At 39.1% G+C, this 18,740-nt stretch overlaps 1 protein-coding gene across 2 annotated transcripts in view; it reads right to left on the bottom strand.

Annotated features, from left to right (window-relative positions):
* RIMKLB (ribosomal modification protein rimK like family member B) overlaps positions 1–18,740 on the bottom strand; it is a 53,053-nt gene that overhangs the window by 7,114 nt on the left and 27,199 nt on the right. For both annotated transcript variants that reach the window (XM_075110503.1, XM_075110494.1), the window contains exon 4: positions 831–1,061. In XM_075110503.1, coding sequence (XP_074966604.1) covers positions 831–1,061 — 231 coding nt within the window. The remainder of the gene's footprint in view (positions 1–830; positions 1,062–18,740) is intronic.

Genomic DNA, 18,740 nt, shown 5'->3' with positions numbered 1-18,740 from the left:
TATGTTACTTCTCAAATGTGTTTTCACAGTAACTGGTGGAAACAGTAATTCATAGTGATTGATGGAAACCCATGTTTTTGTTTTGTTAAGTTTGTTTGTGTTTTTGTCAATTTCCTGTTACAAAAGCCTATTGCTGCAACCACACAAAGGGGAAGAAAGCACTGGTATTTCCCAAGAAGGAAAGGAAGGCCGAGAGGTATCTTCAACTCCTTAATATATTGTAATTAAAAGCAAAAATAGCATCAGGGTAGCTCAGACAAATGGTTCCTCTAATCTAGCACTCTGTCAGGAACCACAGACTCCAGAGGCAGGCACAACAAACATTAAACTGTGCTGTGGGAAACAAACCCCAAACAACAGTTAAAAGCTGAACACAAGGGCCTGTATTCTTTTTGTCCTTTTGCAATAACTAATGCATTTGCAGATATTTTTATTCATATGAAGTTTAATCTACTTTCAGGTTTTGCCAAAGTCTAGGTATTTATAATATCCAATCACATTTAGTTCCCCAAGTTCTTGTCTGTTGTTTTGGGCAATTGGAAAGGAGGTCAAAGTGTTTTAGGAGTAACAGCCAAAGTTAGCTGCTCAGGAGGCTGAGGTACAGTTAAAGTACTCTTCCCAAAGCATCACAGCTAATGAACAAAGCCAAAAAAAGAATCTGAGCATTGTGATTTTAATTTCCTTTTCTGGTTACGGAACACTTATCTGTGGAACTAGCCTCATGCTACTTAATTCTGTGGATTTCCCAAACTTGATTCACATCTTTTGCACTGCAAAAGCATAAATTATGATAGGCCAACTATCCTATCCTTTCAATCCAAAAGCCTTACCGTATGAAAAAGTGTCTGGAAGAGGCACACCATGACCAGCAAGTTCTTGAAACGTCCAGAACTTGTTGACACAGTTGAGGATGGCTTGGGGACGATTCATCAATCGACAGCCCATCTTCTCTAGGTGGCGAAGGACTGTGATATCGCTGTCACTCTGGACCCAAGGTGTTGGTACACGCACAACCACCACTTGCGGGTAAGCTGTAATGAGCTCCCCATTCACCCGGAGACCTAAAGAAGGAAGAAAAGAACATCCCAATCATCTACAAGGTCTTCAGGAGAAGGTAAACAGGCAAAGAAATACTGCACCAGATGTGATCACAACAGAGGTACCAGACTTCCACAGCAAGCGTTAAAATAGCGCAACTCTCTCTAAAACGCACCTTGTCAGTTGTGCTGTTTCATACAAGTCACTCCTAATGCACTTACAACTAGGACTAGGCAAAGAACAGGCTGTATTAGAGCACACAATCTTGGGCTCCTTCCCAGGGTGAAGGATTTTTTTTTTTACAGGTTGACACATCATCCTTTCTATGGGTGTTAGCTGCACACTACATTCACGTCAGCAGTATCACTAGGTCAGGAGGTTCCTGCCTCCCACTGCTAGCTCTTGCCTACATGATACAGTTCATACCTTTCCCAGTCCCAGTTGTACTGATCCCTCTGTGGTATCACACAACATATTGCCAAAGTAACAGAGATTAGATATGACCCTTAAAAAAAAAAAAAGCAGTATTTTTAACACAGATAATTTCAACAATCTTATTTATACCAAATAAGTTCTCAGAAATAACTTTATCAGTTACCAGAGCAGCACACCCTGACATTAAGGCAGGAACTGGAAGGAAAGCCAGCTTTGTCACCAAGACCAATGTATCACTTAATCATGACCTGTAGTTTTACAGACTATGTCTCTGTAAAAGAAACACTGAAAGACAGGCTGCAGGAATGGGAATATGATAGAACTGGACTGGAAGGCATCAAGCTTGATGAAGACAGTCTTGACATCTAGGGATCGGAAAAGACAAATATGATTTGATGTTAACTTTATTTGCCTTATATTCAAAGTAAAACTTTCTGACTTCAGTGTAAAATACCCAGCTCACACTGCCATCAGCACCTTCAGGGGTTAAAAAGAGAGAGAAGGTGAGCTGAGAACTCAGTGCATCCACATTTCTGTGCATTTGAAAGGCCAGCTGTAACTATTTAGATCTAGGCCAAATTTATTACCTGATTAGCTCTATTCCAAAGATGTTACTTTTTAAATACTGACTTGCATCTATTCAACCTGAAGACACATATTGCCAGGCAATATATTTCATTTCAAGGTGCATCCAAATTAATTGGGGGGGGGAGGGAAGAGGGCATCCCCCTCTCTGTACTTGAGCTTTGTTTTCTTCTCCCAGCCAGGATGTATTTTAGAGCTTGCCTTAAATGTAGTGAAGCAACCACCTATCTCCCAAAATGGAAGTATAAATATGCCTCAGGAGGACTCAGAACCACACTCTGGAAAGGCCAAAACAGAGCCATATCCAATATAATTCCCTTTTTCCAATCTCCATTGCCATAATTGCACAGAGATGAGAAAACATAAGCAGACGGGTGCTCTGGCTGCTCACCTCATTAGCACCAAGCACTGCCGCATTGCAGCTGACATGACTTGCGTGTTTAAGCAAGCAGGCTTCAGACACAGACACACACCATTTTATAAAGGCATCTCAAGCAAGATTAAAAACAAGACACTGCTAAAAACCTACGCAGAATGTGAACATCAGGAAATGGACTACCACCTCCTTTAGCCAGAAAAGGAGTACAGATTCAGCAAGGAAGAGATTTTTAACTTATTAGTCTGATTCCACCTTACACATGTATTTTTTCACTTAGGTGCACACCCCATTACACCCACTTTTTGCCACTGTAACTGCATGCATATCCTCATCTATGTGCAAGCTGTGTAACAACCATTTTTAAAAGAGACTGCATTTTCTATAGAGCTCCAAAATTGCCTCTGTATTGCTGTGAACCAAAACTACGTAGTTTTCTAATTCACAATCTCTCAGAGTCTATTTTGTTGTTTTGCTTTGAAGTCACATTGCATGCTGGAAGTTTTGCACCATGGAGTCTGAAAAAGAAAAACAGCAGTTTGAGGAGATGTATATGCCTCACCTGGAATTCTCCTGAATACTTGCATTAGACTTGACTATCAGAGTGGTGTAAATTCAGCCAGGCCACCATCCCCCCTGGAGTGACTTCAGAAGTACAGTGGTGTTACCAACGAACAATCTGAGCTTTTGTTCCAGATTCAGTCATTTCCTCTGGTCTGGATACTGTTCTCCCCAGAACAAAAAAAAATTTTTCTCTCCTCATAGAAGACAGTTTACAAACAAAGAGAAGAGCTACTCAATGAAATGTATAATTTGAATCACTACTACTGACATGCGCCATAAAAATTAGCTGCAGTCTCCCAGCAACACAGTGCTGCAAACAGAAGCAGCTTTATTACAGTAAAAAGGAGAGCCAGATTCTGCCATTTTGGAACAAGCTTGCATTCAGCATTCCATCTGAGACCCAGCAGTTAATAATCAGGTTAATGGTCATTATTGCCGAGTGGGCTGATAAAATAGTACTTATTCAGTATGATGTGCTGAAAGCAATAACAGAGAAGATATTCATGCATACAATTAATTTATTTTCCAAAGAACCAATCATTAATGCAAAGAGGGAGAAAGGAAAAAACAAAGATATGTTACAGAGATGTTACTTAAAAAGTGGTTAAGAGGTACTCAAATTTTTTTTGAAAATGGAATTGAACTCTCTTTCCTTTTCAGTAATAGAATCACAGAATCGTTTAGGTTGGAAAAGACCTCTCAGGTCATCAAATCCAACCACTAACCTAACACTGCCAAATCCACCACTAAACCATGTCCCCAAGAACCACATCTCAATTCCTTTTAAATACCTCCAGGTGACTCAGCCACTTCCCTGGGCAGCCTGTTCTAATACTCAACAACCCTTTCAGTGAAAAAATTTTTCCCAATATCCAATTTAAACCTCCCCTGGTGCAACTTGAGGCCATTTCCTCTTGTCCAATTGCTTGTAATATTACCATCCTGGTCCCAGAACAGTAGGAGCGAGTTACATTCACAGTTGCCTGTGGACAACAAACTGACCTCACAAACATGCAGAAGGCATATGTACCTTGACAAATAACAAGTTGGTCCATTTGTTGGTTTTCTCAGTGGATGCTCATGACACTGCAGATATGGCAGACAGACAGCTATACAGTTCTTTGAAGTACCAACACTGAGAGCCATGAAAGGGAGATTTCATGCTTATCTAATACCATGAACTTTACCAACATATTACAACCATTTTACCAGTGCCTGGGGAACAATTTCTTAGGTTATCATAAAATATTTGGATATTCTTTGGCCCTATGACATAAAGGCTCCTGAGTTAGAATACCACACTACAAAAACAGATGTAAATCCTGCACTTGAAAAAGACCTGTTCTTTCACTCAGTACCAGCTTTCTTTGTTCTTTCTCTGCAATGTGAAACTCTCCAAATGGAATATGGCAGACCTTTAACACTATACACCAAACATCACAGTATTCAGATGAAAGTGCAAAAGGAATTTTGCAATGCAAGCTGTAATCACCTGGGAATGAACTTGACCAGTTACACAACATCCCTCAAATGAAGCCAAGAAGCCTCAAGTTTCAAAGTCAGCTCAAAGCAAGTGGGTAAATGCATGACTCTTCTTCAGTTGCCCAAGCACTCCTGCTGCTTTTCATTCCCAAAGAACAGCAGGTGAGCTTGAAGTGCAAAGTAGCTCTTCTCTGAAGTCTACAGAAAAGAGATGCCGCATTAAACTTTAGTGAGGCCAGAAGAAAGAGGCAGAAACTTCTACTGCTATTACCAGTGAGATCAGAAGACATGTATCTATACCCTAAGAAAGTTTGAGACAGTAACATCTAACATGGTACAGCCTGTTTGCATAGAAAGCTACTCAGGAAAACCGTTGCTTCTTGACAACCTGATTTAGTACAATTTTAGGGTGGATGCACATACTTTGGAAAAAACACAAAATTCTGCAGCTTCCCAGCCATCCCTCATTCATGCATGCGGGGTGTTTTTAGTACCTTCTGTCTTCTTCCCTGTGACAAATTTTTTCTCACTATCACTATTTCTCAATTAAAAAGCCTCACTCAAGATACTTATCATTTAGGTGGTACACATTCCAAATGAAATGCCTCAAAATACAGACATACCAGAATTATCCTGACTTAAGAAGTTGCTGCCCATCAGCTAAAACTCCTAAACTATGTGTTTGTTCCACCCTACAGCAAAACACAAGGCAAAATGCTTGACCTTAAGCCTCAGTGAAGGGATTCAACAATAATGAATTTCACTATAAAACTGGGACAAGCAAAGTGCCCAAATACAAGCAACGTAAAAATATCCCATAAAGCTTGCAAGCTAAACACACTTCTGCAAGTCAATCACAACCACAGCCAGAGTACATAAATTCTTAAACTGCAGCCTCACACCTTTTACAATCCATAAGCATTGGTGCTTTATCTACCCAGTTATCCTACTTCCTGTGCTTTAGAAACTCTAAGAAGGACTTCTGCATTGATGGCATTAAGATGGCTAAAAAGGATCAAGATTTCAAGACACTGTGTGTGGCTTCCGAAGACCTTAATTCACACCCAAGCAGCACTTTACATTGCTAGGCATTTTTGAAACTCATTCTATGCAGTCTGCACTCTACACAATTCTTCTCCAGTCTCTGCAAGAATCAGCAGATTAATAGCTACTGTAAAGCAATATCTCATGTCCAGTTTGCATGATATGAATAATTGTACTTTCAGCTGAAACCTTGCAAATGTTTTCACAGAAGGAACATAGTTTCAGGACATAGGTCTAAAACTCTCAAAGATCTGCAAGGACATAAACAATTGCAGAGCTTTTATAGCTTTCATTATAGCAAACATCAGGTATTTTTAACAAAAAATACATCTCACTAATATCAAATAAATTTACAAAAGTAGTTTCATTCCAAAATATAAATTGGAAAACAGTTTTTAAAAAAAGCAAACTGAGTCACCAAGACCATGAAGTACTTCAGACTCAAATTCAGGTCTTCAAGTGACCATACGAACCACAGCCAACTTCTTCAATCAAATGGTATGATACAAAGCTGAACACTTAAAGTATTTAATACACAAGCACAAGGAGATCTGGGTAGGCTTGCACATAAATCAAATTACTGATCTCAAGCTTCTATTTTTATACAATTTTAAATTACCAATATTAATTGATTAATTGATAGACTGACAGATGAAAGGACTACAGTAGCTGGAAATACCATAAGTTATGGCCTGGGGAAGAAATCCAAGGGTCATTGACATAACAGTAACCAAGAAGAAACTTTCTCGGGGAGAAGTACTACATTTACGTTTATTTCTATATGTACATTAGAAAAATCTAAATCAGTAAACAGGTTTCCATGATTAAAAACACCAATCCTTTCGATCTGTGCCCGAAAACAACTGATAACTGCCCTGCATAGGTCTTGATCTCTCATACCACATTTCTGACCAAATGGATCAAAAGAGCAGGAATGATGCACAAAAGGTGGGTTTGCAGAAGTTCCCTATTCAGTGCTGCCATGAATCCAGCAACATAAAACATTCTAGTCATTAAGCCTTACAAACTGACTTACAAATGTATACATTCCACAGCGTTTATCTGAGAATGGTATGACTATAAGAATGCCCAAATGTGACAATAAAGTTAAATTATTCCTTGTAGAGCATGGATAAGCTACAAAAGGAATCCTCACCTCTGTGGCCACAGCTGCCACAAGCAGCCACTTCTCAGAAGAAGAATTTAACTTCAGTCACTGCCTCTCTCTTTGGCGAAACCCCTAATAAATGCCAACTGCTCTGAAATATATAAGTAAAATGAAGCAGGAAAAGTGTTTCAGTATTCAGACATCCAGTATGTGGAATACATTTCTAACAGGCATAGCATACAAGTGGAATAATGCATGGTCATCACGCATGCAGCACTCCAAAAAAATAAAATTTGAATCAAATTTTCAAAAGCTCTAAACATACACCAGCTCCCATCACACTCCCAAGAGGAGCTAACAGGGACTGAGAACTTCTAAAAATATTACCCAGATTTTTCCTCAGAGATCTGTATGCTATCCTGAAAGTCTCCAGCTCTCTCGACTTCGTTTTACCAATTTATTCATCCATCCATCCATCCATGGAGTTGCTAACATTTCCCAGATGAACAGTAACTCAGCAAGCAGGCTATAATGAATTCAACTTATTCAGCTGGGAAAAACAGGCTAGCCTTCCATCACACAAACCTGTTCTCGTATTTTGAGCACATCATTTTCTGCTACCTATTCTTCCCAGTTAATCAGTTGCTCTAATAAAAATCACTGAATTTTTCTACAAACCTAGACTCACTCCTGTTCTCAAAACAGTGCATTACTATTTCTGGTTCATTCATCCTCCCAGTATCTGTCAGCCACCAGAAACTGCATAATATTTATGTTAAAGTTCTGAAGTGTTTAATAATTACTTACAGTTTACTTGCAGAGAATTAAATGTGTTTCATTGTAATTGTCATATAAAAGCAAGCTTAAAGCTCTAAAGGGAAATACCCCAAACTTTAAGAGCAGATTACTAGCAATAACAAAATATACGTTCCCTCAAACTCAAACATAACCAGATCTTTAAAACTTTTAAAACTCAGCATACTTTGAACATACATTCTGCCAAGAGTGGCAGAATTTAGGAATAATTAACAAAAGTAGAATTAACATTAACAAAATACTATTCTATACCTCAAAAGCTTGCTGCATACATTGATTAAACTTTACATATCTATCTTATAAAGTAACTGTAAGCAACAAATTCCCATAAATTGGGTGATATGTAGTGAAGTATAGCACATTAAATGCAATTTTATTTAAACTAGAACTTCGAAGAGCAGCTAAGCACGGAATTTTTAGGTATCCACCAATTTAACACCAAACGAAACCTATCCCTTCGGAGCTGCACAGGCATTTTCTCCTCTGTATCACTTAGCACCTGGCAGCCACAGTTTATTACTTTGAACACTAAGTTGTCACAATTCCTCCAAAATTTTACTGCCATGCAAAAGTCCCTTTGATATTTAGTATTACCAAGCTATTTTTTACTCTAGTGTACACAGAAACAGATTTCTACAATAGTTCTGTGCTGGCTGTTTTAAGTTCATATTCTCTCCCTTCCTATCCTACTTACTAGTTTTTCAAACCAAATTAACACGTACTTATATTCAACCCTGTGGGTTTAATATGACCTCAAACTCCTTCTCCACACAAACTTAACCAGAAATGCTTTCTGGTCAAGATGTACTTCCATAGCTCAACAGTTCAAATTTAATCACACATAGCACAGACAAAACTGATCTCTCTAGAACAGTACTATGCCATTCTATCCTGAAACAAGAGAACAGAGAAATAGAGGAGCAGCTTCCACTTCAATTCCTAAATTCCTAATGCAAGCATTGTGAAAACTTTCTCAGAAGTCCACTGTTGCAGCTCCAAACAGAAAGCAAGCAGGTACCTGAGCTAAACCAGCTCTAATTCATGTCCCTTTCTGGACTCAGAGGGCCTCTTCCCTTCCCCAGGAAGAACATGGAATGATTCTTACAAATGCATGGGCTATTGAAAATGGTGAAAAACTTGGGAAGCACAGCGATGCTCAAAGTTATGATGGCCATTCTGGATTAGAAGTTCTTTTCGGGCACAAGAGGGAAACAGACCAGATGCCTGTATGTGTACCTCACTAAATCAATACTAAGCAGAGTGATTATTGGCTAGATCAGTGTTTCTGAGCTACATTTCTAGTCATAATACATTGTTTGCTTACAATCCCAAAACACAAGCACTTCTTCAGAGTCATGCATAAATGTGAAATGAATGGACCCAAATATAAAACCATATATAAAAGGTATATTACAAACCTGAATTAATTCTAGACCATCATCTTGCTCTGAGAATTGATTTTATGGTAGGTATATAAACATGGAAACTATACTGAAATCATATTAAAGACTTAGCTACCATTATTATATGTGTATAAACACTCACATAATTGAGAAAATTTGCATCCCTAACAAAAAAATACATTTCCAGAGACTACTTGAAAGACATTCAAACAAGTATAGAAAGAAATATCCAGTATTTTAGCCCTATGGCCAAACATGGATGCTTTTGTGATATAACTGTTAAGATGCATTTTAAATGGAGTGTTAAAAAAAAAACTGTAAAGAAAAATACCACAAAAGGCAAATCAAAAGATTCATTAAACAACACACTGCTGGAAACTATGTGATTTCAAACACCTTGAAAAGATAATTTTGCTTTTCCTACTGAGTTTATTTAAAAGTTCTCATCACACATCTGCTTTTCTAATTCGCTCCTGGGCAAAGTCAGAAGAATTTTAAATATTTTCCAAAGCATAAACTCAAAAGAAAAAAAACTCAGAATGAGATCCATTTACATTTACTGAAATTAAAAATTAAGTGTAGCTGTTGATCAAAGTTTTAACTTATTTGAATTACAAGAAAGCAAAGTCTCTCACAGCTCAAGTTAACAACTGAATGCAAGGGAGATGGTTTTGACTTGAATGTTGCAAAAAGGCCCCACAGTTCTTATACAAGTATACACATGCACATATACTGCACAGCCACTTTGTAAGCGGTGATTAGATTGTCTTCTGTCTATTAGATTTCCCATCAAAGCTCTCAATGAATATAACAATGCTTCATACTAAGAGAAAACTCAGGCACTCAAACAGTATTTATGTATCCTGCCCTCACTATGTGCCTTCAAAATATATTTCTAGCAACTGCACTACAAACACTTTCTTTTTGTTTTTAGAAGTAAAAACCAAAACAACCTTGGGTTTCATGATCAGTTTAAACTGATCTGATCTAAGCCTGAGCTGACATAAATGGGGGCAATCTTGTCTTTTACCCCACTACCAGCAATGTGCTCTTATCATCTCTCCTTTGTCCACAGGTTAGTGACCAAGAGGAAGTCAACTGGGGGAGAGGGGGTAGTATTAAGTCTTCAGCTTACCATAGCTTTGTGGTTGTTTAGTATCATCATCATGAAAAAACAAATAAGGAATGATGAGAGGGATAACGCAACTGCTACTTTGAGTAATAAAAAGGTATTACATCAGCATAAGCCAAAAAAAAAAGTGAAACAAACTTTGTGGTGAGATTTCACAAGGTAGGTGACAGAACAAACTCGCCACCGAAACTGAAGGAGACAGTCTCACTGCCCTGTTCTGACCATACAGTTCCACTCTTCCTTTGCTGGCACTTTTCTCATCATCTCAGTGAGTGAGGTCAGATAGCTACATTTGCAGAGCACCATTCCGGGTTTTTTTTTTTTGCGCTCAGTTACTTATCAGACACATTTTTAAGGCAAGACCTGTTAATCAGATCCCATACTGCAAGAGCAAAGGGTGGGTGGGTATGCAGAGAGGTGAGGAGTAAAACAGACTGCCTTTTGGGCAATGGAAGTCCAACCAGTCCTTAACATCTGACAAACCACCACACTCAGACACAAACACTATAAATCAGCGCAAGTCAGCACTGCCACCGAAAAACAGCTCTGCTCTTTTGCTATTGCGGCTGCTACTTTCAAATCCCACAATGACTCTCCACTTTACCTGCAAAAGCTTACTTTTGTGCAAGGTTACTTACACACCTACATGATGACCTGAATCCACAGGAAAGAAGCAAAAACACAAAGGTAAGAATAATAGGGAAGGCTTTCCTCTACTTCTTTCAGTGTCATCTTAAAATTTTCTACATCTTAAAATCTTTCAGATGACTCCTGAACTAAAGCAGAATTTTAGAGATTATCACTTGGATTAGCAACAACAGCTTCATCAGATGCTGCTACTACCAAACTTGTTGCAGCATGCTTAAAGTAACTTCAGCTTTCTTGAAGGAATCTCAGTCAAAACCAGAAAAGACAGTCTAACCCTAGTAAGAAGTAAAAAAAAAAAAATAAACACAAACACCAACCAAAAGCATTTATTTTCTTTTAGCTATTAGATTCTTCTCTAAAAGGAAGGAAAAATTCTTGGCCAGAAGAGAATTACAAATGCAAAATGGTAACAGGGGAAAAGCAACATTTAAGAAACCCTACATGAAAGGAAGCTCTCAAAAGGTATTTAAAAGGGTTTCTAACACAGCAGTTCTCCTATTTGCTTTATCAACTTCTTGTGTTCTTCCTCAACGGTGTTAAAGGTTGCAAAGTAATTCCAAATTTTAAGCTCAGAAGTTTGCTGGGAGAAAGGGTTTGGGTCCCCCCTTTAAAACTATACATTTATTAAAACAAGGAATGCCTTTCTGATGCATGATTACAACTCCCAAGTTTGACAGCAACAGATTGTTAACAGTAGTATCCACAACCAGGAAAAGCTTGCACATCAGTAGTAGCGAGGCTTTCAGTGCTAACATACTGACTCAAAGTCTGTAGACCATGGGAGTAGAAAAGCTGCACCACGGTTTCAGTAACCTCACCTGCTCAAAAACAGTACAAAGGAATGCTGATGAATTTGTGGTGGGCTAATGCAGTCTCTCCAGAAATGTCTAGAATGTGCTCTAAAGTGTTGTCTTCCCTAAAGATAACATGGAAACCTTTCTAAGTAGGCACACCTCCTAAAACATGGATAAGACTCCAGAAAAGAGAACTGTTCAAATAAAATCAAAGAATCATATAATATCTCAAGTTGGAATGGACCCATTAAGGATTGTCAAGTCCAACTCCCTGCTCCTCGCAGGACTACTTAAAACTAAACCATATGAGTAACAGCATCATCCGGACGTTTCTTGGACTCTTAACATGTTTGGTGCCCTGAGCATTCCCCTGTGCCAGTGACTGACCATCCTCTTAGTGAAGAACCTTTTCCTAGTGTGCAAACTGAACTTCCCCTGATGCAGCTTCATTCCATTTCCTCCTGTCCTATCACTGGCCACGAGAGAGAGGAGATCAGCACTTCCCCCTCTGTTGCCCGCCTTGAAGCAGCTGAGGTCACCCCTCAGCCTTCTCTTCTCTAAGCTGAACTAGCCAAGTGACCTCAAACACTCCTCCCCAAGTCTTGCTCTTGAGGCCTTTCACCCTCTTGGTCACCCTCCTCTGGACACACTCTAATAGCTTGATGTCTTTCTTATACTGAGGCACCCAAAACTGCACCCAGTACTTGAGGTGGGGCTGCACCAGTGCGGTGCAGAGTGGGACAATCATTTCCCTTGACCAGATAGCTATGCTGTGCTTGATGCGTGCTGTATTTAACTTGGTTCAACTGTGTGCTGCAGCAAAAAAAAAAAAAGAGGTCATCTCATTTCCTGTACCCCCATACTCAAAAGTCTCACCTTGCATCAGACCTAATGATCATACAACCGTATAGGAAATCAGACCAGCTTGTTACTCTGAGAGGAAAAAAAAGGAAATAAAAGAGAGAAAAGGAAAACCAATGGTTATTTTTGCATTTGAGAACTAGCTAAGTCATCTCAGCAAGTAGTCTTGAAATCACTAGACTGCAAGGGAAGCAATAGGAACACTTCATATGTAAGGGGACAGCAGGACCAGTTCTTTCAGCAATGGCCTGCACTTAAGTTAGGAAACATTTTATCACGTTTTTCACTTAATACTGTAGCTGCAGAGTCGTAAGACCTGAGTCTGCACTGGCATTCAAAAAACGTGGTCCTATTCTCTCTTAGAACTCACACTCAGTCTCACACTGCTCCTTCTTTTGTGCTAGCAGCAACGTTCATGTGGCTGTTAAGTGAATCAGATGAGGCAATTACTCTGAATTAATACCAAACCAACAACACTTTTGTTTGTTTGGCTGGTTGGTTTTTTACCCCAGAAGAATTTCTAAGTTTGGCTTGTCACATAGCCATGAAAAAAAGTTTGAGCCCAGTATGGAACCAGGGTGACAACTGAGCAGACACCTGCCTATATCCACTGAGAATCAGTAACAGAAAGCAGTGAGAACGGTCAGGAACATAGCCCTATGTTTAAGGATTTTATTTATTTATTTACAGAGGACTCTGTACTACTTCCTTTAGATTATGTTTTAGCTTTTGCATTATGGTTTTTAAATAAGACAACCTATTTAGAAAGAAATCCAGATCATCTGCAGTGAATGTCAAATTAATGACAACTGAACATTGTGTGAACCAAAGATGTGCTGATGTGCCTTTCATGTCTAGTACTGACAAGTAGGAAAAAACCCTAAACACACACTGAAAACCACACCATTTCAAAATGGTACCAAAACTATTTCAAAGTTAATATTTATGATATATACTTTGCACACAATTGTAATGGTCTTAGAACATCAGTATTTTAACAATCTCTGAATACTCTGAAAACACAGATTAGCACTCCCAAATGAAAAGCCAGTATCTTATTAATGTGTCAAAGGCAGCATATGAACCAGGTCTAAGGAAAAAGTAGGATGAGAAAGAAAGGGAAAGTTATCTACCTAGAATGCAGAGATGTGACTGGAATAGCCCATGCAAAGCTCAGTAAGTAGTGAAGAACTGAAACTTAGAGAACAGTTACTTGAGATAGAAATTAAAAGCTGACCTCTTCCCCCCTATTTACCTCTCCCCTGCGTATCTGACCTGCTTTAGTTGATAAAAGCAGCAGGGTCCTAACCCAGCAAACACCCATGAGTTGCAGAGACTCAGCAGTCACCAGAGCTAAAATAAAAGTGAATACACGGAAATAAAACAAGAGGAACATGCTCTGTCATCAAAAAGAAGATACTCCTATATCCATCTTCCTACTGCCTGCACTTAGAGACAGCTTTGGCACCCACATGCTTGCACCACAGGCCACCTGAACAAACCTGAAGGTCAGAAAATTGACAGGTGGAAATGGGTGGGGGTTTTTAGCAAACTTAATTAGCTTTTGAGTAGATGATGGATGGAAGCACCTGCACAAAGAAGAAATGATGGCATAACTGGAAACAAGGCCTCCCCATTTTGGAAGCCAGGAGCTGTAAATTTAGCAAAGCCTTACGATGAAACCTTTATCTAAACCCACTGCTCAGCACAGACCACACTTCAAAAGCAAAAACCAACATCAGTTTATAACCCAGCATGGATGTAGGTGAGGCCTCTTGTATCTCATTAGGACTTTTCTACAATGGTCCCCACAAGGAGATCTCAGATCATTCCTGCTTTACAGTGTTTTAAAGTCTAAAGCATCCTAAATGGGCTGAACACCCACTTGTGGCAGATATGTGTCCTTTTATATCATCTATCCAGAGCCCACCAACACTGAGAGCCTTAGAAATAACAAGTTCTGGAATCCCCCGTCCCCAAATGCAAAAAATCATAAGCATTAAACAATCCAATTTAAGTTGCCGATCTTAAAAGATATAGAATAGAGACTAAATATATGTAAATTAACCTTACTGCAGACTCACTCCACTCTTTAACAGTCAGTCTCTCCCATGTTTTAAAGGTCCAATTTCTGATCTTTTTAAATAGCAGGTGAAGAAAACACACCTGAAAAAAATGGATAATTGGAAAGGTCTTTCCAAAAGCAGAAGGAAATCCAGAGGAAGAATTCAAGCATCCCAGAATAGCAGAGGCTTCTCCTCCCATCTGAGATTAATCTACAATCTTCCCTGCAATGCCAAAAATCTACTAATTACCTTTAAAATGCATAACTCATGCACCTCATATCTCTCTGCTACCGAATAATACCTTCTTTCATCTGAGTATTTTGCCCTTTTATTACTTAAGCAAACTGCTGAATGGAGAAGCATCCCATGTGAGTTTTCAGCTTGTAACAAAGACATTTATCCTTCATATCTGCCTCCAATAACAGAAAAGGCATATAGAAGCACTTCTACATTGTCAGAAACTTTTAATAAATAATATCCAACTACTTGTCCTTTCCAAGTGTTCCTAGATATGTTTAACTGAGCCTGAATTCTGGGGAACGGAAAGATCCCCTCAGCTTACTGTTTTGACCTGTCATTCCAGTCTAAGGACATTCTAGTCAAAATTGCTTTAAGTTTATGAATTGGAGGCACTTACTTTGGAGACAAATGTGTCCTTCTTAAAAGGAATTTAACCGTGATATTTCAGGAAAATTTTGGGTTAAAACTGCTCTAAAGCTTGCAGAGATAACATGAACTATCTCCAGGGAGATTCTGTTTTGTTGGGGTTTTTTTTGGTTTTGTTTTTTTTTTGTGTGTGTTAGAAAAAAAACATGATTTACTCAGATATACACTACACAACAGGTTTTGGTCTCTTCATGAGTACAGCATTTTGCTACATGCAAAAAAAAAGAAAAACAAAATCATTCTAGACCAAAAGATATAACCCAAAATTTCTTCATTTTGACATAAAACCATACAGAAAGCAAAGCTAGAGAAGGAAGAATTCAATTTTTCCCACATCTCTATAAGCTCACTCACTGGGCTTGTTTCCTCTTCCCAGGGTTAAAACTACACTGCAGTAGCTGCACACGTGCTCCTTGCCCATACTGTAATGCAAATACAAGTATAACACCACAGTATTATTTCTCACCTGTTCTGGATGCAGAAGCTTCCGCCGAGTGCCAAAAAGATGTTAACTAATTAAGACATTTGCTTAGTATGTTCCCTAATTAAGACAACCTACACAATCTGTAACTATCTTCTTAGAAGAAAATGCTCCTCAGAATTATGTGGGTATACAGTCCTTCCAACCAGACCAGTCAAATAATACAAAAAAAAAAAATCATGCAGTGGTAGTATTGTACTCACAGATAGCAGACTAAAGCAAGCAGTAGGGACATCCCCCACTGTCAGTTTGTTTTGAGCTTTGAAGGCAATACATTTAAGAGATTAGCTATTTTACCACTAATCTCTAGATTATAAATGTAGTCCTGAGTTTACCAATCCCTACAAATCGGTAAGTATCTTTATAAGCATTTACTCTGCACTACAAGCTCTAAAGCTGCCTGTCTTTTCTGAAATAAGCATCTACCCAATTTACAAAGAAACAAAAAGCACTGAGGGGCTACTAATCTCATCAAAAACAAATCAATGGCAGAGACAGGAAACAGAAGCTTTTTTTACCAGCATCAGGTATGACAAGTCTCCTTAGTTCATTTATCTTACTCCTCCACAGATTCCTCTAAGAATCTCCTTTAAATATTTGCAGATTACATTTTTATTCAAGTTATTCCACTTTACAGCAATACAATCATGGAAATCTCATTACCAAATGCCACTTTGGATCCATTCTCAGTAACAGACTTGTAATTTACATTCACTCCTAGACTCTGTCCATAACAATTTTAAAAGATTAAAAATTCTTAGAGGAAAAGGTTTAATGGCATGCTATGTACCTTGGAAGACCCAAGGAAGAAAGGGGAAGAAATATGTACCTCCTGTCCCTGTGTTGGTCAAAACACTTACATACAGTTGTGGTTCTAAGACAATGTAAGTTACACTCTTACTGCAATAGTTTTACTCTCCAGCCCCTTGCAACCCTACGGTGGCATGTAGTACCACCCACTCCCTATATCTCATACCAGTGCTCATCAGACCTACTGCTGAGCAGGTAAGCTTCCTACACCAGCAGGAAACTATTATGTTCTTTTGTGGAATTTGACTTCTGCAGGTATTGCAAGCTGAACCAGCTCATTGTAGGATCTGATCAATCTGGATTTCAACTGCAATAGAGGAGGCTGGATCATAGCAATGACAGTAATGATCTGACCAGCTTAAATTGACAAGATAGTGCCATTTTGAGACTGTGGAATTGTCTATAGTGAGATTTTTTTTTTCTTTCTGCATTTACAAGTCTATGGTCACTATGCTAGCGCAGCTTCCAACTTTGTAAAAACAAGCCTGTCAGACAGATTTCTCTTCTTCCAACTCTTGCTCTCCTGTCCTATGCAGATAATACATTCTCCAGTGGCTCCCACACTGCCAGGTTAAGAAAAATTTGCAGCAAAACTGCTATAAAGGCACAGCTGCCAGCCTTGTTCGAGCATGGCAAACAATTACAAGCATTAAGACATGCAGTTTACACATACAGCATCCCTTTTTGCCTGCAGCCACAGACCTTATTCGCCTCAAAGCATCCACAAAGGGCATGCACTTTCAGAATCCTGCCTCACCTTTAGTCCCAAGCATGTAAGGAGGAGTGCACAAAGAACCATTTCAGTCTTAGGCCAGAATGATCCTGGGAAGATTGACAGAAAAACAAAAGGAAGCAGGATATGAACATGCACATCTCAAAAACTTCCAGTCATCATTAAGTAACTTCTACTTTTCTGCCTACACTTATACCATGACTCCAACCCGTTATCTCTCCTCACCGGCAGCTAGACAGTATGCATGCTGGCGTACTGTGGTGAATGGATAAAGGCTCTTTCAGAAAGACACACTGTGAAAGTGGAAACAGGTTTGTGCTTCGCACAAAGGAATAGATCACATACAGGCAGCTTTGCTTTGGAGTGCACAGAGATAGTCAAGAGACTAGCAACAAATACAACTTACAAACACAGTTGTGACCATGTATTTGGATTTTTCTTCCCCTCCACGAGGGCGGTCAAACTTTGTTACAGATTGCCTTTAAAGGCTGTGGAGGCTTCATCCTTAGAGATACTCAAAACCCAACGGGATATGCCCCACACAATCTGATCTAACTTCAGAGCTGACTCTAGCTTTCAAGTTGGCTACTTTGAGCAGAAGGTCCAGATGACTTTTAAAGGTCCCTTCCAATCTCTAATTATTCTATGATCCTCTGTGGCATTCTCCTCCATCATTCCTGACCTGTTATGTGACTGCAACAGTAGGATGCACGCTCCACAGTGCACTCTTTCACAGCTCAAACTATATTTGTGGGTTCACTGGGAAATGTCCTTCCTTTCCTTTCCACAATCAAGATAATCAGACATTTTTAGTCATTTAAAAAAATAAATTTCTTCACACTGAAAGTTGAAAGTGCCTCTATAGATTTGGCAGTTGGGGAGGAACCACTGCCTGATTCTCTGACCACAGTGAAACTAGGAAAGGGATTTAAGAAGAAGTTCAGTATATGGTCAAGGCAAACACTGTCTGGAAAGCAAAGTAATGAAGAGAGGGGAAAAAAGTTATGAAGCTTTTATTGTTAAGCTATAAACAAACAACTGAAAACAGGTCTTCCTCGCCACCATTCCATCCTCCTGGCAGATACAGTCAGCGAGCAATATAGTCCTTCACTGAAAGATGCAGATACAGAAAGCTGTCAGATGCACAAAGGGTACTCCCCTTTAGGTCCTGAGTTGAGTTTGAATCTAGTTTTGTGGAACAAGAGCTACTCCAAACCTTTAAATAATTTTTAAGGTACACCTAACAAAACTCTGTCTCACTGGGAATGAACAGAGATGGACTGCAACCAGGCAAAGGAGAACCAAACCTTTAACCTTAGTCTACAGGATATTCACAAATATCATCTGAGTCAAGGAAACAGGGACACATAGTAACACTAGCAGGAGAACTCGATATGGGCTCTTTTGTTATTAACAAAAACCTTCACTAAGGAGGCAAAGGCATGATAAAAGACTGAAAGCCACCCCTCAACAACATGAATAGGTTAGATTAGATGGCTCTGCCTTCTAAAACAGTTAGCTAAAAGATACAACTGGTTGGTACAGGAGATCCTGGAACTCCTAAAAAATAATTTCAAGATGATAACAACTGACTGCCTCTACCATGGCAGGCTCAGTCAGGTTCACTAGTGCTCACTTCCTGCTTCATATTAAGCAAAAACTCAACTCAAAGCATGGCATCCTGCCTGGCCACAGAAC

Source organism: Phalacrocorax aristotelis, chromosome 1 (genome assembly GCF_949628215.1).
Source record: "Phalacrocorax aristotelis chromosome 1, bGulAri2.1, whole genome shotgun sequence".
Classification (NCBI taxonomy): Eukaryota; Metazoa; Chordata; class Aves; order Suliformes; family Phalacrocoracidae; genus Phalacrocorax; species Phalacrocorax aristotelis.
This window is presented reverse-complemented; position numbering and strand designations above follow the sequence as displayed.